Below are 26,817 nucleotides of genomic sequence, written 5' to 3'. Positions count from 1 at the left end.
ACTGTTAATGAACATTTTTTTGTTTGTTTTGTTTTGTTATTGTGGAACATCCTTATACAAATCTCCTGGTATACAAGTAAAGATTTTCCCTACAGTACTGATCTAGGAGTTGAAATTCTCAGTTATATAATAAATATGTGTTCAATTTTAATACACAATGTGGCAGTAGGTTAGCTAATCATTCACCTATATTTTCTTTTGATTTTTTCCATTTATTTATATAACTTACACCTCTGTAATCTGTTTTGATTTTAACATATGTGGTGACAATCTAATGTTTTCCCCCTCAAATAACTAATTCTATATGTTGAATAATCAATCCTTTTTCCAGTTGGTTCGGCATGCTTCCCCTAAAATCAAGTTCTTATACAAATTATAATTTGCTTTAGCCCTACCTACTATGTTCAATTAGGTTGCTAATGTTAACTATATATTATGATGACATTACCAATCAACCCAGGACAAGATAATATACAGCAATTAAGTGACCAGAAGGTTTGTGCCCCTGGATTTATTGTCTTAATAACTCCTGGCCAAAGGCTGTGACAACTTAAGTCTCCTTTTCCTTTGTTTTATCATTGTCAGATTTTTTTTTTAAGACAGGGCTTTATTCTGTTGCCCAGGCTGGAGTGTAGTGGCGCAATCACGGCTCACTACAGCCTTGACCTCCTGGGTTCAAGTTATCTTCCCACCCTGGCCTCCCAAAGTGCTGGGATTACAGGCATGAGCCACCACGTGCAGTCGCAGATTTTTTTTAAGCTATTAAAAATTTAGAGGAATGTATTAAGCACCTCTTGTACCCTGGGGTTCTATGAAGGATAGACAGAAAAACCACACTCTTTCCGTAGATGAAACATAACAGACATATTCCTCAGCATTTGAACTCTTGCTATGGGAGTATTTGTTATAACGACTCACAAAAAGTTTTTTTAAAACTAAAATTTGCTATCCTACTTGAAATCTACTCTAATTTCAAGAGTATAACTTGCACTTGTGCACCAGTGGAAATGCACACTTGCACCTGTGAAAACGTTATGCAGGGGTCGGTCCACAGGATCAAGAGCGATTCAATCATATCTAAGCTGTTTTTCCGTCAGAATACTGTCTTCTGCTCAAGTTATTTAAAGCTACTGTTCATTATTTTCTTCCCATCTTTTTCTTGAAAATTTAGCCCTGCATACATCCCAGAGTTTGCTTCTGCCATTACACCTGGAAACACAGCTAACCTTGGCCCAGTTTAGATAGCATCCATAACATATTTTGTTGTTTATCTATATTACAGTATAAGCTCCCCACAGTATAGGACAGCATAATTCAAATCTGATAATGAATAATATCTGAACCCTACATACAACTAATTAATTCATAAAATATTAATAAGGTAATTTTAAAATGTTGTATACTACACAGAAATCCTTGGTGGATGATAAAGTGCTAGTGATACCTGGGAAAACTGGGATTTGCACAGGCAGGAAACACTACTTTTCTCATTTAAAATTATGGAATGTAGGTGAGATGCGATCTGAAAATTCACTACTCAAGAAACTTTTAAATCGTGGATTTGATTCAGGTAACGAGTCTTGAAATTGTAATTTGATAAATGAAACTCACATTCCAGTCTTGCCTCTGAGATTATACCCAGATAATCTCGGAAGTTCTGGGTTTCCCCAAACGTTACTTATAATCTCTGGTTTACTAACAGTGTGCTATATATCACATTAATTGTTTGTGGCTTTTACTATTCTTGAATAGTATATGACTACTGTTTCCCTAATTCTGACAACTGTACACAATAAATGCTCTATAAACAGGAGCTGCTCACCAACATAATAATCAAATATATATGCAAAATTATTTTATTTTAAATGTTGAGAATACGGTATGTGTTAATTCAAAAACTTGAGGCAAATCAAATATTACATAACCCCTAGAACTTGAGACTAGCAAATGTTTATGTATATCAACATGAACACATCATACTGTGGCACATGCTAAGGTAGGTACCTTTCAAAAGGGCCATTTATCTCTCATGAGAAACATGTCAACAAAGAGAAAAAAATAAAGAAGAGGGTCATTTGAGTTTATGACCACAAATAATCTCCTCTTCACAAACAATGCTCATCATTTCGTCTGTTATTCCAAAATCAAAATTCTCCAAATGGATGAGAAAACCAATTTCAGGTAGATCCTGAACTCTACCACCTTACCCTTTTCTTCTAAATGTGCTCCGTGAATATGTAATGCAGAGACAATACAGAAATGAGTAAGACAGGACCACTGCCTTTAACAGCTAGCATAGTGCCTGATATATGGTGTGCACTCAACAGGCCTGTTGAATGAATTCTCCAGCACGTAAAAATTTTTGAGTAACAGCAAATTATTTTATCCACAGAGAAAAAAATTAACTCAAGAAAAATCAAACAATATCTTCTTACCCACAATCTGGAGCTGGACACCACCTGCAATCAGGATCTGCAACAAGCCACCGTCTAAGCATAAACTCTTCGTATTTTTCCATCAAGACATCATCACTTAATATCAAGCGAATATCATGGGGATTAAACCGTTCAGTACATTCTGGGCAACTAATATTAACTCTACTTTCAGAGATTTCTATCCTTAAATATTGTCGTAAGCAATCCACACAAGATCTATGATGACAAGTCATTATATCAGGAAATCTGTCTTTAGAATGCCGCAAAAGGCACAAAGGGCACTCTATGAAGTCTCCAATTTGTTTGCTGATGGAAGTTAATCCATTGTCAGAAGAGGTATTTGTAGAGAAAATGGAGTTCTTATCAGTACACATTTCAGAATGTATACTTTCAATACTTGCAATTCCATCCACCCCGCCATTTAGCTCCCTTGATTTACGTTTGCTATCTTTTTTCCTCCGAAACAGGGAGCCTATTGAAATTCTTCTTTTTTTGGGTGCCTTTTTGACTGAAGGCAAGCTCACAGATGAAGCAGAGGACTGAAGATCTCGATCTGAACCCATTTGCCGATGTAAACTCATGTCTAAAATGTTTGTTAGAATTGAGTCAGGGTCAGTGTTTACACACAGCCCTTCATTATATTTAGAGATAAAACCTATTTCTTGTTCTTGCATTCAGAGTAAGTCATGATGTAAGAATATTCTACTTGGTTCTTTCAGAGAATTCTTCAAAAGTTCGATTTACAGAAGACTGTTATCACGGATGTTCTGAAAAATAAAAAATAAAAAAATCAAGATCATTTAATTATGTTCTTAGTTTGTATATTTTCATAAATATCAAATTTCAAACAAGTATGTTCCTTAACCATTAGTAGCTGTTGTTTTTTTAAATAAGGCCAATTTATTAAATAGTCTGTAAGAAACTACAAGACTAATGCTGAAATAACAAAAAGGGATTCTTTAATCTTAATAAAAGATTCTAGATTTGAGCTGACCTAATTATTCTTAAAATCTTAGAAAAAAACTTCTGGTCATTATCACTCTGACTTCAATGATTTCTCACTGCCTTTAGCAGGTCTTTCTGTTGTTGTTTATAACTGACAATCAAGTATACATGCAAATACAAAGGGCTAAGAATAGCTTACATAATCTTGCAGAACAAAGTGGGGAAAGGCCTCTAACGCCGCTAGATATAATATTATAAAGTTACAGTAATCAGATAATGTGCTATGCCACAAGGATGAATACAAAGACCAGTGGAACAGAAAGTAGTCCAGAAAAAGTCCCATATAGGCCGGGCGTGGTGGCTGACGCCTGTAATCCCAGCACTTTGGGAGGCCAAGACGGGCAGATCACGAGGTCAGGAGATTGAGATCATCCTGGCTAACACAGTGAAACTCCATCTCTATTAAAAATATAAAAAATTAGCCGGGCATGGTGGCGGGTCCCTGTAGCCCCAGCTACTCCGGAGTATTCTTCTGAGGCAGGAGAATGGCGTGAACCCGGGAGGTGGAGCTTGCAGTGAGCCGAGATTGCGCCACTGCACTCTAGCCTGGGCGACAGCGTGAGAGTCCATCTCAAAAATAAATAAATAAAATAAAATAAAATAAAAGTCCTACATACACACACACACACACACACACACACACACACACACACACACACGAGACTTGATTTATGACAAACATGATGTTGCTGAGGACTGAGAATAAATGGCCTTTAAAAAAATAAAAGTACTATGTCTACCGGTTATCCACCTGAGAAAAGAAAGGAAACTTGATGGATGGATGGCTTGCCCATATATGAAAATCAATTACAAATGGTTTACAGATCTGAATGTAAAGCTTCTAGGAGACAAGAGAAGAGACTATTTCAATGGAAAAATTCTTAAACAGAACATACAAGAATACCAACCATAAAATAAAAGACTGTTAAATTGGACTAGAATAAAATCAACAGACAGTATTAAGGGTATGGGAGGAGACTTTTGCCACATATAACTAATAAAGGCACAGTGCCCAGACTATGTAAAAAATGCTTACAAATCAATAAGAAAACATATACAATCCAATAGAAAAATATGCAGGGGCATTTCACAAAAGCATATGAAAAGTGCTCAACATCATCAGTCATCAGGAAAAAACACATTAATGCCCCATTCAGAGACTACAACACACCTAATAGGATGGCTAAAATTAAAAGACTGTCATTTCTAAGTGTTAGCAAGGATGTGGAGGAATAGGAACTCTCTTACACTACTGGTGGGAGTGTAAAATGGCACAACTACTTTGGAAAACTGTTTAACAATATCTATAAAATTGGCATACAGCGATAACCTATTACCCAACAATTTTATTCCTAGAAAGGAACGAATAAGAAAAATGACATACTTAACAATGCTCACAATAGCATTGGTAATAATATTCAAAATATTGTAAACAACCATATTTTTATCAGCAGTAGAATGAATACATAAATTGTGGTATATTCACACTCTAAAGCAATGAAACAATGAAAAGGAACAAAATACTGCTACACACAAGACAGGACTCTCATACAAAAGAGTATGTGGTATAATTCTATTTATATAAAGTTCCAAACAGAGAGAATTAATGTACAATGTTAGGAGTCAGGATTGTGGCTACATTTTATGGTGAGGCACAAAGGGAACTTTTTTTTTTTTTTTTTTGAGACAGAGTCTGGCTCTGTTGCCCAGGCTAGAGTGCAATGGCAAAATCCCAGCTCACTGCAACCTCCACCTTCCGGGTTCAAGCAATTCTCCTGCCTCAGCTGGGATTACAGGCATGCGCCACCATGACTTGCTAATTTTTGTATTTTTAGTAGAGACAAGGTTTCAGCATGTTGGTCAGGCTGGCCTCGAACTCCTGACCTCAAGTGATCCGCCCTCCTTGGCCTCCCAAAGTGCTGGGATTACAGACGTCAGACACAATGCCCAGCCAAACTTTCTTAATATGTGCAGTATGCATAGTGTCTACAAAGGTATGTTCACTTTGTGATACATATATGACCCAGAAACTCATGATTAATGTGCCTTTTTCTATGTGTTTTTTCCTCCTATGGCTTACCTCATAATTAACATATGTTTTCTGGAAAAACATTTCACTCAAACAAACTTCACTCATGTTCCTCAGTTTATATTTTCCCTCACAAACACAGGATAGATAAGGAACAGAGAGCTCAATCTATACAAATATAGTTACGCATCACTTAATGATGGCGATACATTCTGAGAAATGTGTCATTGATTTTGTTGTGTGATCATTGTGCAATTACACGAACGTAGATGTTATAGCCTATTACATACCTAGGGTATACTGTATAGATTACTGCTCCTAGGCTACAAACCTGTACAGTATGTTACTGTAGTGAATAATGGAGGCATCTGCAACACAATGATATCTGTGTACCTAAACATAGAAAAGGAATGTTTCATTCCTTTGGCTCTCCAATATCCTGCCAGTGCCTCACATTGAGTAAATCCAACCAGAAGCCAACTGCCTCTAAGTCAGTCCTTCTAGTCAACCTCCTGAGGGGGGCACAGAGCAGGGTAGAGAAGGGTGAATGAGAGTAGATCTGGACATGCAAACAAAAAACATCCAGTGTTGTATGTTTAAAGAAGAGAACTTGGGAGTCAAAAGACCTGGCTCAGCTATTTTTTGTTATCATATCCTAGATAAGATACATTCCTGAATCAGCGATCAGGACCACAAAATATGGATACCACTCACCTCAAATAGATGTTCTAAGAATAATGTGAAATTGACATGTGTTAAACATGCCTAACAAACCTGGCACCGTACTAAATGTTAGCTGAAATGGAATGTAACGTAACTTAGTGCTTTACAAAATGTGTACCTTACAGCAAGTGCTTAATATTAAATGAATGAATGATGCTTTTCAGTTGCTATTACTCTGTGATCCTTACGCCATACAGCCTTACTACATCCAGTTTTTTAACTGTGGAAAGACAAGGACCTTTTACCTTCAGAAGTGCTTCAGGATTCGTAAAACATGTTAAGTATCCTGATACTACAACTTCAAGAATTATACATTTATAATATCCCACCAATAAACATCTTCTAACCACAAACACTTCAGCAGGATCTAACAGCCACCTATGTGCCTAAATGATTTACGTATCATTAGACAGGTATTCTGGAAATGAAGGTAGGGCAAAAAGTTTGCATACATAGAAAACACTTACTTCCCAAGAGGAAAATCTACTACATGGTCAAATAACAGTTTTTGCTTCTGTTATTCAGCGAAAATTAGGTTTCTTCTGTCACTTCTCAAACAGCTTAAAATATGCAGAAAATCCAGTAATTTTGTTCTGATGGTCAAAATACTAAATCTAAGAGCAGTGTACCTATGTCTTCTAATTTTAATTTGTTTTTTAGATGTCTGACATCCAGATGTATGGTACTTCTAAAATAAGCATGCAATAAAAGCAGCATGTGATAATATTTACTAGCAGTGTTGAAGAGAACCGAAAGAAGACAAAGTCTTTTTTGTTTTTTTAAGTAAAGACGGAATAGGTACAGAGAATTCCCAGCAGAGTTTCTACTGATCACTAACTTGGTGACTACAGAAGCTTGAAGCTATTCCATACTCAAGTGAAAGTGTCAATAAACACAACAAATAAAAAAGACTATTTTAAATGCTGCATTCTGTATTACAAAATAATAACAGGCTATTAAACTTCAGCACATGCTTATGCTGAGAAGATGAAAGAAGATGAAGAATAAAGAAAACAAATTTAACTTTAATGGCTATGTATTTGTATGTGAGATTGGGAATCCACGAGGAACATTTGCTTTGTTGGGAAATATATTTTTAGTATTTTCTCACTACAACTCATTTACATTTCACTTTCTGTGAACTAGGCACATGTTCATATCCTGCTGCAGCACTTTTCCTTATTGATGTGTAAGACATAGTTCTATTTAATAAAGAGCCTTGCTATCATGTGGGTATGTGTGTGTGTGTATGTATAAATTGTATTTGACTACATGGCAGTTTTCCAATGCAGAAATTTCAAATGTTTTTAATGTGCTCAGATTCACATATCTTTATGACTTTTGACTTCTACATCAGCCTTAGAAAAAGCCTTGCCCACTCTAAGATTGTATTTTTAAAATTCCTTCACATGTTTTCTACTGGTAATTTGATAGTTTATGAATAAGTAGAGATCAAAATTTGTTTTCTAAATGGCAAGCCAGTTACCTCAACACTAGTTACTGAATAATGATCTTTCCTCCATGCCCCACCCCCTACATACACACTGATTTAATTTTCTAATTTCTTATTTTTTATTTTTGAGACAGGGTCTCACTCTGTTGCCCAGGCTGGAGTGTAGTGGCACGAGATCACTACAACCTTCACCTCCCAGGTTCAAGTGATTTTTGTGCCTCAGCCTCGAGAGTAGCTGGGACTACAGGCATGCGCCACCATCCCCAGCTAATTTCTGTATTTTTTAAGTAACAATGCAGTGTTGACATACTGGCCAGGCTGGTCTCGAACTCCTGTCCTCAAGTAATCTGCCCAGCTCAGCCTCCCAAAGTGCTGGAATCATAGATGTGAGCCACCGCGCCTGGTCAATACACTGATTCAACAAGTCACTTCCTGGTGTAAGAATCTTCTACTATCTAGGTGGTATGGACTTCTAAAATAATCCCTTGAAATGGAATACCAAAATGTTTTGTTCCAATTTGTACTACAACTCGCCAGAAAGGTTATTTCCCTGAATTCTCACCAGCATCCTTTATAAGAGTTTCTTCTTTCTTTGAGTAGCAAAAAATACACACTTTAATTTCTATTTCTTTGATTGCCAAACAATTTAAACATTTGTTCACATGCACTGTCCTCTTCACTACTTCTATGTTTTATTTGTTCACATTTTATGCCCATTTTTACACTGGAATATTAATGCTCCTCTTTGATTTTAAACAATATTTACTTTCTCTAAACACTTGTCCTTCAATTCTGTGATGTTTTGAAGTACAGTTGTCTAAGTTTTTAATTTAGTAACATCTAACAAGGTCCTTTATAAATTTTTCCATTGCTCTATAGGCTTACAAAGTCTTCTTTTGGAGGATGAAACCTAATTGTTACATATTTACTTTCTGGTATTTTTCATTCTTTCTTGTGCAGCGGTGCCCAAACTTTTTGGCACCAGGACCAATTTCACAGAAGACAATTTTTCCACAGATGGAGATGGGGAGTGGGAGCGGGGATGGTTTCATCAGGCATTATATTCTCATAAGGAGTGTGTGATCTAGATCCCTCGAGTGCAGTTCACAATACTGCTATGAGAAATGAACGCTGCCACTGATCTGACAGGAAGCGGAGCTCAGACAATAATGCTCACAGCTGCTCGCCTCCTGCTGCGTGGCCCAGTTCCTAACAGGCCACACACCGTGGCCCAAGGGTTGGGGAGCCCTGTTCTTGTGGATCCACTTTTCATCTGGTGTCATGTATCTTCAGCCTCAAGAACTTCCATTAGCATTTTTTGCTACGCAGGTCTCCTAGCAATGAATTCCTTCAACTTTCATCTGGGAAAAAAAAAAAGTTATTTCACCTTCACTTTTTATGGATATTTTTGCTGAATATAGAACTCCAGGTTGATATCTTTATCCTTTCAGGACTTTAAATAGGTTATTACATTGTCTTCTGGCCTCCATTGTTTCTGACAAGTCATCTTTCCTGATATTTTAATTCCCCTGTATAGAATGTGTCTTTTTTTCCTTTGCTTGCATTCAACAGTTTTCCATCTTGGATGTTCAGCAGTTTGATAAAGATGTGCCTAGATGTGGTTTTCCTTATATCTATCCTGCTTGGCGTTCACTGAACTTGTTGAATTTGAAGTTGATTTAAACCAAATAAAGGAATTCGGGGGAAATTATTTAAGTATTTTTTACTATACTGTCTCTGTCTGTCTGTCTGTCTGTCTGTCTCTCTCTCCCCGCCCCCCACTCCTGGAATTCTAATTATTTGTATGTTAGTTTGATTTCTGTCCCTGGAGCAACTGAGGCACTATTCTTTTTTGTAATCTTTTTTTCTTTGTTCGGTAGACTGGCAAATTTTTATTGATTTATCTTCCACTTCATCAACTTTTTCTTCTGCTGTCTCCAATCTGCTGTTAAATCCATCCAGTGAAATTTTCATCTTAGATACTGTACTTTTGGGTTCTATAATATCTCATTGTTCTTTTTTTATAGTTTCCATTTCTCTGATGAGATTACCCAGTCACTATGATATTTCCCCCTTTAAGTCCTTAAAATATTACAGTTGCTATAGTCTGTCTGCTACTTGTGGGGTCTGTTACCTATTTTTGAGGGGGTCTTGACATGGAATGAACCATATTTTCCTCCTTACTTACATGTCTAGTAATTGCTTATTATAAACTGGATATTGTAGATATGTTATAGAGGCTCTGTAGTCTCTTATCTTCTCCTGAAGAGTGAGGACTTTTATTATACTGGGCAGTTAAGTCACTGGCTAGTCAACATGAACTTCTGAAAGCTTGGTTTTATGCTCTTTTAGAGTAGATCTGTGGAAAGCACCCATGTTTACCAATCCCTTCTATCTTGGTGGGAATCAAACACCAAATTCCGTCACCCCTGCAAAAGCCATCAGCTAAAATCTCTATTTAGTTTTTTCTGCCTGCCAGCTGTTGTTTTCCACTGAACTCCTTGGAATCTCCCAAGCACAGTTCTAGGGGACATCTAGGCATCTGAAGGGAGTTTACCCATAGATTTTTGGGCTACTTACCATAACTCCCTCCTTTCTGGGATTTATCCTATTTTTGGCCACTTAACTCCTTCCCCTGATACTTCAAGCCAGTAAGACTCCGACTTTCTGCTTGACTTTCAGCTGCCCTACAATACACAGACTATTCTTTAGGGGGAAAGATGTATAAATTTTTTAAGGAAAACATCTGGCAGTTTTCCAAAGGATATCTTCATCTAGGCTTTGAGATACAGTATTCTTGAATTTGTACAGAATGCTGTCACAAGGAATTTTAGCCTACTTATGCATCCATGATCTCCACAATATAACTGCTTACCAGGCTGCTTTTTAAAAATGATCCTTTAAAAGATTTTCTTTCATTATTCAATACCTGGAACTGTAAGGTCTTCTACGAGTGACTAAATCTGTTAAACTTTTTGCCTTATTTGCTCCAAGTAACCTGTGTAAGTATTAATTCATTTACTCTTTCAACAAATATGTTCAGTGCCTATCACGTGCCAGATACTCTTGTAAGTGCTGGATAGTGAACAAAATAGACAAGAGTCTATTTGTTCTGTGGAACTTTCATTCTAGTACATTTAAGCATTGAACAGATACTTCAGATGATATCTTCTCCAAAGAGTAACATGAATAACTTTGTAAGGATCTAAATTTTAATGAAGTAACTCCCTCTTTTCTAAGCATAATTTTAAAGAAAAAAAATTGATTTTTATTTGGGCATATATAGTAGTCCCATAATTGAAACCAGTATTTATTAAAATCCATTTTAAAGCTTTCTTCCTGAGTTTAGATACTTTTGACAGCACTCTATTTTTCACAGTTACAATGGTTTTCTAATACCCGAACATTCCAGTAGACAATTTAAGTTGCACAAAAGAAACCACTATTTATCTAACCAAATGATCTAGTATAGAGAATATTCATTTTGCTCACTGGGCATAACTTTAGGAACCAATATTAGCAGATAAAAGGTGGGGAAATCCTCAACCCTAGACTCACTATTTTGGATCTGCTCAGCCTCTGGTGCTACATAAAGGTTCCTAAGGCAATGAAAAAAGGAAGTATCTGTCTTTGTGTAGCATTTACTATATGTAGTGTTGCAAACACCACCTCATCAAATTTAAATACAGCTATGTACAATTTAATGTAGTAGCTGACTACCAAAAAATAGATAATTATCATAAGCCACCCTTTGATCAGACCACAACTTTAAGTGATCTACTAGAAATGATGTATTTCTACCCAAGCTAATTTTGGCCCAAACTAAATAGTTTTTATAAATCTGAATCATATCATTAAGAGAAGTATGAGACATTAAACTAGATTCTCATATATCGCTTTCTCTTAAGAGATAAATCACTGAAGTTCATTATAATAAAGTTTGCTATTACTCAAAAATCTCATTTAAATGTTATTTTTAAGTTATGTCATTCATGATCTATGCTTACTTATGAGACTTGCTTAAGAACCTCAAATTTAGAAATGTCATTATTTTCCTCTAATAAATTGATTCCCCAATATAACTACCAAATTCAGATACCAAGCAGCAATGCATTCTCTGGGCATTATTCTTTTTTATTTTTTTCCTTTTTCTTTTTTGAGACACAGTCTCACTCTGTCGCCTGGGCTAGAGTGCAGTGGTGCGATCTCAGCTCACTGCAACCTCCGCCTCCCGATTTCAAGCCATTCTCACGCCTCAGTCCCCCTAGTAGCTGGGACTACAGGCACGTGCCACCATGCCTGGCTAATTCTTGTATTTTTAGTAGAGATGGGGTTTCACCATGTTAGCCAGGCTGGTCTCCAACTCCTGGCCTCAAGTGATTTTCCCACCTCAGCCTCCCCAAGTGCTGTAATTACAGGCATAAGCCACTGCACCCAGCCTCTGGGCATTATTCTTACTGCCCAGGTAATAGTATTTATTAAACATCTCTTTCTACAGCCTATTAAACTAAAAATATAACAAGCACAATACATTTTTAGAAAAAAATTAAAATGCTTAAAAATAACAGTTAATGCATGGACTGGCTTCAGAGAAATCCATGAAATCTCAAAGTGTATGTTAAACTGTGAATATATGTATATTCTAGTCACAGGATACATCCACAGCTTTCAACACATTCTCCAAGGAGTCTAAAGTACAATGAAAGGTTAACTGTTAACACTAAGATGTCAGATTTAACTTGCCAGTAAATGTTAACAGTTTCTGTAAATCCTTCCTACTCTTGCTAATTTATATTATTAGTACAACATTCACAGCTGTACCAATTATAAGCTCAGTTAGAAAATACTTCTATTCCATTAGAAGCATTCCAGTTGAAGTTGCAACTCTTTGCACAAGAGTTAAGTTTTCGGGAAGGTTAAAAAACAACTTTCATCCCTAAACAAAGTCTCCGATTCATCACACAAGAATAAACATTACATGGATAGATGGCCTAGACTAACCCATCACATGTATTGAAAACAAAAATCATATAAATAAAGGTTAATCAATATTGTATATTCAAAGGACAGGTGACCATAAATATGTCCATAAAGATATTATAATGCTATTGTGTCATCTTTACTTAAAATGGCAATTACCACCAAAAAAATTTTCAAGCTGATTATTCCCTATGAGGTAAGTCAATTAATAATCTATTTAAAATGTATTAGTAACAGACACGAAGAGGTTAAGACATTTAATGCCCAATGCGAAAGAAAGTAATGGTACTAGACATACAATCTAAATATCTTTCAATTATTTCAATGTGTCCTTAGAAGCATGAGCGCATAATATACAGATCTAAGGAAACCTAGGTTCTATGATCTCTACCAAGTGGTTTTATGCCTGTTGTTCAGAAAGGCCCTCTCTGTATCATCTGTAAAATGGGGAAAATAATATTGTGAAGAGATGCTGTTATATGCTTATCTGCTTCATTTTCCTCCTGAGCACAAAGCAGGGCTACATTTTCCCATTCCACTTATGGCTAGGTGTGGCCATGTTATTAGTCCTGGCCAATGCAATCTGAGTATAATAATGTATGCCCTTTCAAGGACTGACCTCTACATCATCCCTGAAAACAACCCTCAAGCTCTCTTTCTCTTCACACAATGGCTGGCTGAATGGAGTGATTCTAGTGGGTGACTATAAGCAGAACTTAGAGGACAGAGAAGTCACAAGATGGAAAGAATCTGGATACCTGAGTACTCCACATGGTTTTTTGTGTGAATGAGAAATAAATTGTTATTGTGTTCCACCATAAGATTTTGGGTTTTCTGTTACAGATACAATTACCTATCTTACCCACCTTAAAGTTGGAAAATATGAGGTAACAAAATTTAGATTAACTTGGGGGGAAAGGTTTTTCAAATGCTATACAAATATGGGGTAATGATAGAGTACATTTTATTGAGTGAGTAAAGCATGCACTTTGGAGTCAGTATATCCTGAGTTCAAGTTCAGCCTCTGAAACTTACATTAAGTATGTGACATTGAGTTAGATTACTAAGACTCAGTTTCTTCAATTGTAAAATGGGAATTACAGTACCTATAGTCCATAAAGATTAAATAAAATAACACATCAAGAATTCAGTAAAGGGTATGGTACATATAAATCACTTAAATATTACCTGTAAGTACACTCATCTGAGAAGATAGCACAAATATATCTAAATTTACCATGTATTGGGTAAAAAAAAACTTATCACACATTAGGTTACAAATAAAAACAAACGCTTGCCTCTGAAATGGCTTCCCTAATATAATCAGAATAGCCACTTGGAAGTTTGGAATACATTATTAAAGTACACGAATTTCTCAAAGGTAAATATAAATGTACAGCTAGTACAAACTTACCTCAAGTGGTCTAATATTAAAAATGGAATAAATATTTTTAATTCAACTACTTATAAATAAGGAGATGGGGCTAATACAACTTATAATCAGCGTAGGCAAGTATCAGTTTCCAACAAGTTCTTTAGAAAGTAAACATTTATCAAGACCCAGATATACTCTCTTGGGTTCTAGCCTTAAGACAGTTTCTATAATCTCTCAGAAACAGAAACTCAAAGTTCAGAATAAGCTATTCCCATAAGCCACAAAGCCTCCCAAAAGAGGTATTTTTTAAACAGCTTCACAGTCACGCACCTGCCACATTTACCTGTTTAAGCCTATATCTGATAGGGAGAAGAACAAAATGGTGCTTTGTGGTTTTAATAATACTCATTACAAGTAATATTCATTACTCAAGTCATTACAGAAAGTAAGCTGCTGCAGAAAGGAATAAAGCATTACTCATTCAATTTCCCCGGTAAAAAACATTTTGGTTAGCTTATTCCAGGCCCTCGTTGACAAGAAGAGCAAACAATACAGCATTAGTGAAACCACAGGAAAAGCAGAGTGCAAAATGCCAGGTATGATCAAGTGCCCAGAGACATGTAAGTTTTTAAATAGGTTTTAAAAAGATACCTAGCTGTCAAAAATGTCCTTCAATTGGTTAAAATAGACATTGCTGAAGAGAGACTAATTTGAATGCTGCATATCCAAAGGAAAACAGACACATTTTGCTTACTGTGTCTCTTGGTTCTCAACAGAAGGGAAACACTGACCTAGTATTAGATCTTAACCAAGTTTGTCTACGTTTTTGAATTTTAACTTCCATATTCAAAAACTAAGGTGATTAAGACCAGATAATGTCTAGGGTCCCTTAGTTCCAAAAGACTATGATGATAATATACAAATATATAGGCATTTTTAATACACAGAATACTCTAGGTTAAGTAGATGATTATAATCTTCTAGGATAAACAAATAATTGTTGTTTCTGTTCTTTACAAAATGTCTCCAAATTCTCCCAAGTATTAGTACACCCTTCTTAGTAAATTCAGTGTCAAAGTGAATTTTACCAAGTCTCATGATTAATCTGATTCTACTATTCAGACAATTAGAAGTATCAAGTGTTTGGACTGGGTGCAGTGGCTCATGCCTATAATCCCAGCAGTTTGGGAGACCAAGGTGGGCAGATCACCTGAGGTAAGTAGTTCGACACCAGCCTGGCCAACATGGTGAAACACTGTCTCTACTAGAAATACAAAATTAGCTGGGTGTGGTGGTACATGCCTGTAATCCCAGCTACTTGGGAGGCTGAGGTAGAAGAATTGCTTGAACCCGGGAGGCGGAGGTGAAGTAAGCCAAGACTGTGCCATTGCACTCCAGCCTGGGTGACAAGAGCAAAACTGTCTCAAAAAGAAAAAAAAAGTATTAAGTGTTTGGACTAATCTTATCCTAACCACTTTCTCTGGATATCCCTCAACTCCATACAAATTATTGATTAATAGTAGCATCCCACCTCTCCAATTCTGGAAGCTCATTTGTCTCTTTCTCCTAAAGGACACCATGAGTAAGGGGGAGGGAAGACCTCTGGTTAGCGAAATCATTGTGTGTGCATGTAATTGTATGATATATGTACATAAGAGATAGAGTGTAATCTGTAAGAGGTGTTTGGGAGAGATCTATTTTCTTCAAACTAAAAGTAATTCTCAGATGGAATACTATCTCCTGGGAACCAAGAGGCACAATAAGCAAAATGTATCTGTTTCCCTTTGGGTATGTAGTATTCAAATTAGCTTCTCTTTACACAAGTCGCCTCAAAATGAGATTAAAAACTCATGTACAAAGGAAATATTATTAACTGTATAAGGAAAGAAAAGGGAGTATTTTCTAAAGACAGAAAAATCTAGGTAATAATTACACAGCAGGCAAACAATTATAAAGGTTTATCTCTGTTACAGTTTTCTTATTGAGAATTCAAAAGCAACAAAATCAGCTGGGCATGGTGGCTCATGCTTGTAATCCCAGCCCTTTGGGAGGACAAGGCAGGCATATTACTTGAGCTTAGGAGTTCAAGAGCAGCCTGGGCATCACAGTGAAACCCCTTTCTACAAAAACTACACAAATAAGCTGGGTGTGGCGGTGCACACCTGTAGTCCCAGCTACTTGGGAGGTTGAGGTGGCAGGGTTGCTTGAGCCCAGGAATTCCAGGCTGCAGTGAGCTATGATCACACCACTGCATTCCACCCTGGGTGACACAGTGAGACCCTGTCTCTGAAAAAATGAAATAGAAAAGAATTAAAAAATAAAAAAACAAAAGCATCATAATCAGTTTAACTACAATTCCAAAACAGACTATTAAATTAGATGTATCAGATATTTAACTAGTCAACTCCTGGGAGACAGTAATCCAAAGACTAATTTGAAAAAGTAGCCATCAAAAGACAGAGTGGGTCTTTAAGTAAGTCAAGAAGATACAAAGAGTGAAAAGGCTACAAATTCTGGACCTATTTCACACACACGAAAAAACTAGCCATGTAAAAGTCCATGCGCTCATGTACTTACTTGCTCTTCTCAAGAGGCTGCACCAACTTTATGTGGCTGTGAAACCTATCTTTCTAGTGACACTAGCATTCTAATCTAACCTATTTTGTAAGTGAGAAAACTGAAGTTTAGAGCTACTAGGTTCGATGTATCACCACTAGTCACATGATGCTATTTAAATTAAAATTAAATTTTAGTTCCTCAGTTGTGCTAGTCACATTTCAAATGCTCTACAACCATAGGCTATTGGCTACCATACTGGACTGAACAGGTCTAGAACATTTCCTTGACCACAGAAAGTTCTATCACACAGCACTGGTCTAGAGATGTGACTTACCCACACAGCTAAAGTGGCAGAGCTAAAGGCTCAGTGTTCTTCCTACTATCTTACTGCCTAGACTAGGCCTTCATTAATCACCTGGTATCCAAATTACCACATCACCTTCTTTGTTAAAGTCTGCTTACAAATTTCCACTGGTTTCCCTGAGATGAAGAATAAATTTCAAGCTTCCTGTGGCATTAAAAGCCCTCCACAGTCCAACCTGTTTCTCACTGTTCTACATAAAAACCCACTTTAGCCAACTGACCTATTTGTTAAATATCTTAACAAAACATACATAGTTTCACCTCTATGAATTTTCCTAAGCCTTTGTCTCTGCCTAGAGTATTATTTTCCATCTTCTGTGCTAGTCCTACTCCTCTTTCAAGGCCCAACTCCTATCTTATCTCCACTATCATTCTAGGTCAGTAACTATAAATAAGCATTACTAAAAGTTACTCCATGCTCTTATATACAAGTTTACAATTTTCTAAATATCGTCTAAATATTTTAATATCCTTCTCTACTAAAAGGTGGGGAAAAAGTTTGGCAGAGGAAAGGAGATCAGTGTCTGTGTGGTGTTGATTACTATTTTAAACAGGGTGATCAGTCTCATCAAAAGGGTGGCATTTAGCAGAGACCTAAAGGAGGTAAAGGAGGTGTTAGCTATGTGGAAATCTAGGGAAAGAGCATCCAAAACACAGAACAGCCACTGCAAAGGCCCTAAGGGAGGAATGGGTCTGGTATGCTCAAGGAACAGCCAGGAGGCCCTAATATGACTGAAAATAAATGAGCAAGGCAAAGACTATCTGAGATACATGAGAATGCCAGGTTGTGTGGGGTTAAGGCCACTGTAAGGACTTTGGCTTTTAAGTGAGACAGGGAAACTTATGGGGTTTCTAAAGTGACAGAGATAGTTTACAATCTAAGAGTTTAAGAGGATCATTCTGGTGTTGTGAACAGATAGAGGTATCAAGGATGGAGCATGGAGAACAGTTTAAAGACTATGGAAGTAATCTATGAGAAAGATGACGACGGCACATCAGTGAAGGTGTTGAGGACATGTTTTGATACATGTTTTGAAGATGGAACTGTAAGGACTTCCTGATGGATTACAAGAGGATTTGGCCTGATTAACCAGAAGGCTGAAACTGCTATCAACTGAAATGGGGAAGGCTATGAAACACAAGTTTCAAGAGGGAGTCAAGACCAGAAGTTCATTTTTAGACATTTATATTTGAGATATCTCTTATACCCAGGTGGAGATGTATATCCAAACACCCGTTTGACAAGCCCAGAGTTTAGGAAAAAAGTAAAGCCTAGAGATGTAAATTTTGGAGTTGCTGTTATTTGGATGGTATGTAAAATCACAAACACAGACGAAATCACCAAAAAGTAAATACTAAAGAGTAGGGAATGAGGCCTGTAGCATTTCAACATTAAGATGTAGGGGAGAAGAGGCAAATTCAGTAAAGGAGACAGAAAAGGTGGAAGGGGGATCATGGAGGAATTACACCTTAAAGAAGACAAAACCTGTTGGTCTATCCTACCAGTGTTTTACTCATTCCCCTCCCCCACGTCAACTACATCTTAAAAAGCATACAAAGAGCAAAGAAGGAGCAAGTTAGGAGAGAGAAGAAAGAAATGATACAAACAAAAATAACAAAACGCATCTTACAAGATATAATCGATTCCTGTTGAGACTGGAGGGTATTAAAACACTTCCTCTGATATTTCTCAGAATTAGAATTCTAACGAAAGGGCTGTTTAGTCTCTGACCATCACAGAACATGATATAAAACAACAATAATTAGAGATTTTTGGTTTACTGAAGACTTTGACTGTATATTAGTTTCCTGTGGCTGCTGTAACAAACTACCACAAACTGGTTGGCTTAAGACAATGGATATTTCTCTTACAGTTCTGGAGGCCAGAAGTCCAAAACCCAGCAGGGCCGTGCTCCTACTGGGGCTCGAGGGGAGAATATGTTCTTTGACTCTTCCAGCTTCTGGTTACTATACGCATTCCTTGGTTTGCGGTTACATCACTCCAATCTCGGCCTCCATGAGCACACTGCTTCCTCCTTTTCTGTGTGTCTTCTCTGTAATTTGTCTACTTTTCCCTTACAAAGACACTTGTCACTTGATTTTGAGGCTACCTGGATAATCCAGGATGATCTTATCTCAAGATTCTTAATTACATCTGCAAAACCCTTTTCCAAATAACATTTGTAGATTCTGGGGATTAGGATGTGAACATATCTTTTGGGGGACTACCATGCAACGCACTACAATATGGTTCTGGAAATTTTTGCTAAGGATATCAGTAAGGTATGCTGTATTTATGCAAAAATCTAAAGGATATTTAACTTATGTGCATAATTTAAAAAATGGGTCAGGTGCAGTGGCTCACACCTGTAATCCCAGCACTTTGAAAGGCTGACGTGGGCAGATCACTTGAGTCCAGGAGTTCGAAATCAGCCTTGCCAACGTGGCAAAATCTTGTCTCTTGTAAAAAAAAATACAAAACGATTAGCTGGGTGTGGTGGCAGGTGCCTGTAATCCCAGCTACTGGCAGGCTGAGGAATGCGAATGGCTTCAACCTGGGAGGCGGAGGGTGCAGTAAGCCAAGGTTGTGTCACTGCACTCCAGCCTGGGTGACAGAGCGAAACTCTGTCTCCAAAAGAAAAGTTTTTATTTATTTATTTATTTTTATTTTTAAGACAGACTTTTGCTCATCACCCTGCCTGGAGTCCAATGTCACGATCTCGGCTCACTATAACCTCCACCTCTCAGGTTCAAGCGATTCTCCTGCCTCAGCCTCCCAAATAGCTGGAATTGCAGGTGCCCACCACCACACCCAGGTAAATTTTTTTGTGTGTTTTTAGTAGAGACAGAGTTTCACCATGTTGGCCAGGCTGGTCTCCAACTCCTAACCTCAGGTGATCCACCCACCTTGGCCTCCCAAAGTGCTGGGATTACAAGCATGAGTCACCATGCCTGGCAAAAGTTGGTTTTATATTAAAGGGTATGGCTATAAGGAGAAATCTACTTGATATGGCTATGTATACAACCAGAAGTCTCAACTGCTTACCAGGTAACCACTGCCACCCTTGGTTTGGATAAAAGAATTACAGTCATTGTGCTATATACATCATATACCCTGAGATAATAGGCTTTTCTAAATGGTTATTTTCCCCACTTAACGCACTCACACTACTTACTAGTTCCCATCCCCACTTTCCAAAGGACCTTATTTCATGATTTTGATTTAAGGATGCCTATATAAAAAGTCCCGTTTACTCCATACAAAAACTGAAAAACAGATTTGTTCAGGCAATATTATATAGATGAGAGGTTTAAAATCTGGTGCTCAAACCAACCTAGTCGTCTCTCCTGATTCTATTTAAGAGCATCTTGTATTGATTTACTGTTACTGACTCCAGTGTGGGAGGTAACAGTACATTCTATATGCACTAGTCTCATGGGAACTTCTATCCTGTTTTTTACAATGAGCCTCGCTCTGACTAGTTACTAATAATTAGAGGATCTCTTTTATAACAGTATTGTCTGAGTAGCCTAGAGTGTTTCAAAGGCATAATTAATTTATACAATCCAATGAAATAGATGATGAACATCCTTCCTTATTTTATCTTATTTTAGAGATGGTGTCTCGCTCTGTCACCCAGGCTGGAGTACAATGGCACAATCTCAGCTCACTGCAACCTCTGCATCCCAAGTTCAAGTGATTCTCCTGCCTCAGCCTCCCTAGTAGCTGGGATGACAGGTGCCTGCCACCAAGCCCGGCTAATTTTTGTACTTTTTAGTAGAGGCAGAGTTTCACCACTTTGGTCAGGCTAGTCTTGCCCGCCCTCAAATGATCTGCCTGCCTCAGCTTCCCAAACTGCTGGGATTACAGGATTATATATGGGGAAAGACAGTAACACACAAAGTCATTTTTGGGGGAGATGTAAAACTGAGAGAAGAGAGGTAGCCTGACTTTCAATCCAACTCAATAACTCCAATTTGAAGGTGTATGCAATTCTGTATTTGGCCTCAAAAGACACATCAATCAGTTAGAAAAAGACTACAAAAAGACAAAGAAGTTCTGCAGAAAGAAACATGTCATACAAAATGCCCCTACAGCTACGCTATCCAATATGAATAAAAGTATGTAAAGTCACTCATGATAATCTTTTGGATCTATTGGCTTAAATGCATTATGAAAACTAATTTTGCCTGTTTCCTTTTACTTCTTTAATGTGGCACTAGAAAATTTTAAATTATATTTGTGGCTCACATTGTATTTCTATTGGACAACACTGCTGAAGAGATAGTTATAAAATAAATACCTTAGATTGTAGATACTTTAATTCTATTAGCAAATACTTATTCTACATCTTTTACTGTCAGGCTTATGCTAAGTGCTGAGATTTGAAGAGTGAACAAAGAAAATGGTCCCTGTCATCACAGAGCTTGCATTATCTCCTATACTTCTGGACATTTCACATAGTCCCATTTGTGATTATGCATTAGAATAACTTAATTTAGGATACCTTACCATTTTCAGGGGCAAATGCCATACTTGACTTAGAAATCACAAAATATAAGTCAATAGATTCATGCTAATGAGTTTATTTTTCTGATATAATATTTATATTAATATGCTATATAATTTTTATCTGGAAGCCTAATATCATCACATTCCCAAAAGTTTCTCCTGGTTTCTTGCTCCTTCCCTTTAACAACTCTGGCTCCCTCCTTATGGCTCACTTCTACCAGTCTCTTCAATTGGCAACCTGCCTGCTATTCAAATCATAAGGACTATTTTTACCCTCAGGGGTCTCCCCAACAGGACAGAAGTTAAAAATGCTAAGTATACATAATTTTATGGGGCCAACTCCAGTTTTTTGGACCAAAGACTCAGTTTATAAGTTTCTTTTGGGCGTAAACAAGCTAACATGATTTCTGAGCAGGGTTTTGCTTCAGAATTCACTGCACAAACTTATTTGAGACTTAAAACAACGGATCACTTCTGTCATATTGAGAGTTTCATATAACAACACCTTCTCAAATAGGACTTCTAAAACAAATTAACACTAATTCTTTAGTAAATGATTTATAAAATAAAATACTAGATAATATCAATAGGATAAGACTATATAATGGTTTTAAGGCTAATGGCATAACTTTCAAAAAAATGTTACCAATAAAAATAATTCTTCAGGAGTTAATGACAGTGATAAAGAGAGCAACACAAGCAAAACCTACTTTATCAAAAAGTGTTACTTTTTCCCACTTTGATACATAAAGTATCACTGACATATGACAGCTTTTGAGAAACAAATGAAATACACAAGTTTTAAACACCCAAAGTGATTTCACTGCCTATTTGGTTGAGGCCTACCACCATCTGAAATACAGGTATGTTTAGCAAGGAAATATTATCCCTTAGTCTTAAGATGTGCAGGTATGGTTAAGTAAATGAATTGTTTCAACGTTAGGCATCTTCTGTCTGCTAACAAAGAACTGGCATGACTTAGAAAATTCATAATTACTCCTAGTTGGAGAAAAACATTTCGGAAGAAAAATTTAGCTATTCTCCGTAAGCAGTAAGATGAACATTTTGATAAATAGCTTTTAAGCTGAAGTACTACTCCATATATATGGGTCCTTTCAGACAATGTAAATTAAACTACCATTTTGCTATGATATGCTAGTTTGCCAAATACAATGCAATATGCAATCAAATATAAATTTAGAAATTCAACTTTACTTCGGGCTTTTGCCCAAGGTGGCCTAATTTTTATCTTGGCGAAGAATGTTAAAAGAGCATAAGCTCATTAGTTCAGTACAAAACCAGCCTGCATTTGACAGTCAGTTTTCACTTGTTAATGACATTAGAGAAACGAATAACAATTCCCTAAGATTTCCTATATAACCTGAGTACAGATGATATAAGTGAGCAATTCAGATGTAAATATTAATATAACAAAATTTATCTCCAGCTTACTCTGTGCCCAGCACTTGACTAGGAACTTTTACATGTTATCACAAATATTTTGCCTTCTTTTCCCTACTTGGAAATTTCAGAAAACTACGTATCTCAACCATCTGTGCCCTGTAGATTAAAAACGACAACAACAACAACAAACTATGTGTGTTGGAGAAGGGGGAGAAGTAATTTGAAACCAAAAAATTTCTATATAAATCTAAATAAGTGTTCAAGATATAAACTGCTGTAACAACAACAACAACAAAAAAAACCATAGGGGGCAGGGAGTGTCAGAACCTTCCATAATATACAAGTGATTATTTCAAATAGTTAAAACAAAAAGTTTGCTTTTAATTACCCATATTTAATACTAAACAACCCCATAATAAATAGTATCCTTCAATCCAACCCCATTAAAATAGAAGTGACCCAAGTGTCTTACATCCTCAACTGCAAACATACTGCTTTACGACTTCACTTATATTCAAATTTGGGAAGTGCATTTACTTTCCACCAAGATGCTAAGTATTTTATTTATTCATCCATGTTCTTGAATGAAGTATCTTTAAAAATACGAATCTTAGCGCCTCTCATATGTTAAGTAGAAAATAATAGTTTTAGTCAAGCAAAATACTTCAAAAACTCAAGAAATCACCAATTTTTAAAAAAAATCCCAACACTGGTTGACAGTATAGCCAGTTCTTTACATTAAGTCTACTGATCAACTGAGGGATCCCCTAAATGAGAAAACAAAATTTCCAGCGGCCACTATTTGGATACTAAGAATTGGGTTGTGCTTCAACTCCTAAAATAATGTTGCAGTTTAAAAAATTAATCTTACTGGAATCTCCTGGAAGCTGAGATAGTGAAAAAAATACACTAACATTAGTTGCCAACTGCAATTTTTTCCTCAAAAAGACACCTTGCGATGCCATTAAAATATTTTTCCAGGGACACGTAAAATTTGAACTTCAGTTAAATTCCATACAGTAATTTTTAAAAAGAGAACATTAACCAGGGCATTAAACTAACAAATTTTAAAAGTGTTTTTTAGCACAATTTGGTTTATCAAGTCCCAAGGCTTAATTCTAAATCTTTACCATGGAACTGTAGCAAGGAAAGAACATTTGAAAATACGATCATCGCCATTTTCTAAATAGAGAAGTATTTACATTTTAACTCAATTCAGATAGTTCAGTCAGTGTTAAATAAGCATAAACAGGTAAACACGGTAATGGCTTGCATTATAAACAGAAGTGGTAAAATGTGTATTAAGACGGGTAATGGCAAAACTGAAAATAAAATTTAGGTAAACCGTCAGACTTCAAACAACCAAAAGTATCAATGAATCTATGTTAAAATAAGAAAAGATAAAAAAACAATAAAAAGCCATGTTCTTAAAAAAAAAAAAGTGGAATGTAAAGATCACAATTTAAGGCAACCGATCAAAGGAAAGGACTGCTTTAAGCCTCCACTGTTTTCTAACACTTAAAATTAGCATTTCCAGCCAACACCTAGGTTTGAAAATTGCAGCGGCACTTAAACGCTGTCTTTTCTAACGTCACCCCAACAGAACATTCTGCAACACTGTGGACAGTAAACATTAAGCAAAGTAAAGCATCGTTCATGTATCTATCTCTCCAAGGGCCAATGGGAAAAAATTAAACCTTTCTCTCTCCCATATATAGCCTTAACCACTCTCTTCCCTCTCTTTATTTACTGCCCTTGTCGCGGGGTTAATGAACCCTAAACTTCTTTTTCTTCTTCCCATTAATGGAAATGGGAAAAAAAGAGCAACTGCAGAGTGGAACCCAGATAGAAAAAACTGAAAATTCAAAGTAGTAGCATTACTTGCTGGGCGAGGGCTGGGAACACCCTAAAGGCTTAGCAAGAGGAGACAATCCCGGAAGACCCCCGTTAACACATACTTCACCCCAAGGCTACACCGTTTTGGTGTGTTGCGTAATTTTTGCTTTTAAAGGAGGTGGTAGCAGTCCCGGACGAACCTTCCCCGGAACACAGCTCCCCTCCCTAGGGCCCCAGGCAGCACGGCTTGCGGGGCGATGTCCCGGCTCCGAATTTGCAGCGAGGCCCGGAAATCGATCCCGTTAGAGCCGATTTCACCCGTCAGGAATGCGTTCCGCCCCCGCCGCCTCCCCGCGGCAGTCGCCCTTGGGTCTCCCCTGCTTCAGGGGCTGGAGACAGCTCGAGGGGAGCGCCGCCTCTGCCCGTCACAATATCGCCGGGCCGGCCGCCGGCCGCCGGCCGCACAGGCACTCGGGCCAGGAGGACAGGGCTTGGGGCGGATCCCACGCTCCGCCTCGGCCCCCGCGGCCCAGAAGGCGCCCGCGCCAGGGCCGGGTAGGGGACCCAGAGCTGCCCGAGGCCTGACCCCCTAAGCCAGCCACGGCCCCGGGCCCACGCTGGACACTGGAGGGGGGCGCCTTTCCCACGGGACTTCCGAATCCATTTCTGTCTCGGGGAGGGGCGCGAGGGCAGCGGCCCGGCCAGAGCTCCCTGGGTCGTAGGCGAGAGCCGCCCCTGCTCTCCCGCTCCGGGGCGCAAGCTCCTCCGGGTGCCCGCCCGTACCTTTAACTCCTCAGAGCGGCTGCAGCGCAGAGCGGCGGGCTAGTAGGCCCATCTCCCAGCAGCGGCGACAGTGGCCTGAGGAAGCGCGGGGGAGGGTCCCGCCGAGGCGCCTCTCAACCGGGGCGGAGACGACTGAGGGGAGGGGTCCCGACGGCCGCTTTCCCGAACTCCTCCTCCGCAGTTGCGGCTCGACGGCTGTTCCCGGGAACCTGCGCCGCAACTACCACCTCCCCCTCCCGCAGCCCCCGCTTTCCCCGCCTCCTCCTCCCACTTCTTCCTCCCGCCCGCGGCAGCCCCGCCCCGCCCCGCCCCGCCCCGGCGTGCCGCCCGCGTGCTGTGCGTCATGGCGTCACGCCCACCGCGCCCGCCGCAGGCGGGTCTGGACGCGGTTGTTCACTTGCGCACGTTCGTTCCGCGCCCGCGCAGGAGCCGCCCTGTTGCACCCGGGTGGCCCCGACTGCGGCCCCGACGCCTGTCACTGTCGGAGGCGACTTCGCCTCGAGCGCGCCGGGCGTTGGTACCGGTGTCTCCCTGCCCGGTTCTCCGTGGCCCCGAGAGCGTCTCCTGCAAGGACAGGTCGGGGTGACTGGAGCTGCGCCCGGTTGAAGGGAGTTGCCAGACTTGGCGACCCTGGCTCTTGGCAGTTTGCCGGGCAATATTCATTCCTTTGTGTTCTCAGGGTTCACCTGCTAGATCGGCCGGCCCAGGGAGAGAAGTGCCGGAATGTTGCAGCTCTCGGCGAGGAAATGTCCTTTCCCAGAGGGCGGCAGCACCCCGTGCGTCTGCAGCCGCCCTATCTTAGTCTTAGTGGACCTGTCTTTGCAGAGGCTGTTAGGAGCAGTATTTAGCCACGATAGCAAGCCTTCGTGAGGAGAGTATCTTCCACTCATCTGTTTTCTTTTTTTTGCTATTTTGCAGTCACGTAATCAGAATTCCTGTTTCATCTCTAATACATTCCTAATTACTTTAATCCAGCTTTATTTGTTCCTTCCTCTCATATCTTTTCAGCCAGTTATATCCCCTTTGAATGTTTCAATCTACACTGGTCTTGGTATTCTTAATTGAATAAACAAATTCATTCTGGGCCTGGTGCATTTCCTCCTGGTTTATTTCTCTTCAAGATTTAGATCACTCTTCCGTGGAATACTGAGAAACGAATGTTACAGAGCCTGGACAGAATGTCCATTTGCCATCTGTTACTTAACTAAATATATCACTCTCTCAGTCCTTGTTTAGTGTGTCTGTGTAATTTAAATTAGGAACAAACCAAGGAGCCATGGTCTTTCCGAATGTACTTGGTATCTTTGGTAACCCAGTAAATGTTTACCAATTAGAAAATTGAACAAGCTAGGCAGTTTA

General features: G+C 38.6%; 1 protein-coding gene across 7 annotated transcripts in view; it reads right to left on the bottom strand.

Moving 5' to 3' along the window:
• The window catches only part of RNF19A (ring finger protein 19A, RBR E3 ubiquitin protein ligase), a 116,158-nt gene extending 90,409 nt beyond the window's left edge, over positions 1-25,749 (bottom strand). For 3 of the 7 annotated variants that reach the window (XM_050801180.1, XM_050801181.1, XM_050801182.1), the window contains exons 1-2: positions 25,459-25,695; positions 2,436-3,202 (exon numbers count right to left, since the gene is read on the bottom strand). In XM_050801180.1, the coding sequence (XP_050657137.1) occupies positions 2,436-3,109 (674 nt within the window). In that variant the 5' untranslated portion in view covers positions 3,110-3,202; positions 25,459-25,695. Of the gene's footprint in view, positions 1-2,435; positions 3,203-19,289; positions 19,571-24,797; positions 24,989-25,458 lie in introns of those variants that run through there. The other 4 variants (XM_050801175.1, XM_050801179.1, XM_050801177.1 and 1 more) reach the window with 4 other exon arrangements.
• Between the last annotated feature and the right edge of the window lie 1,068 nt (positions 25,750-26,817).

This window comes from Macaca thibetana, chromosome 8 (assembly GCF_024542745.1).
Source record: "Macaca thibetana thibetana isolate TM-01 chromosome 8, ASM2454274v1, whole genome shotgun sequence".
Classification (NCBI taxonomy): domain Eukaryota; kingdom Metazoa; phylum Chordata; class Mammalia; order Primates; family Cercopithecidae; genus Macaca; species Macaca thibetana.
The sequence above is the reverse complement of the archived record's forward strand: the minus strand, read 5'-3'. Positions and strand labels throughout refer to the sequence as shown.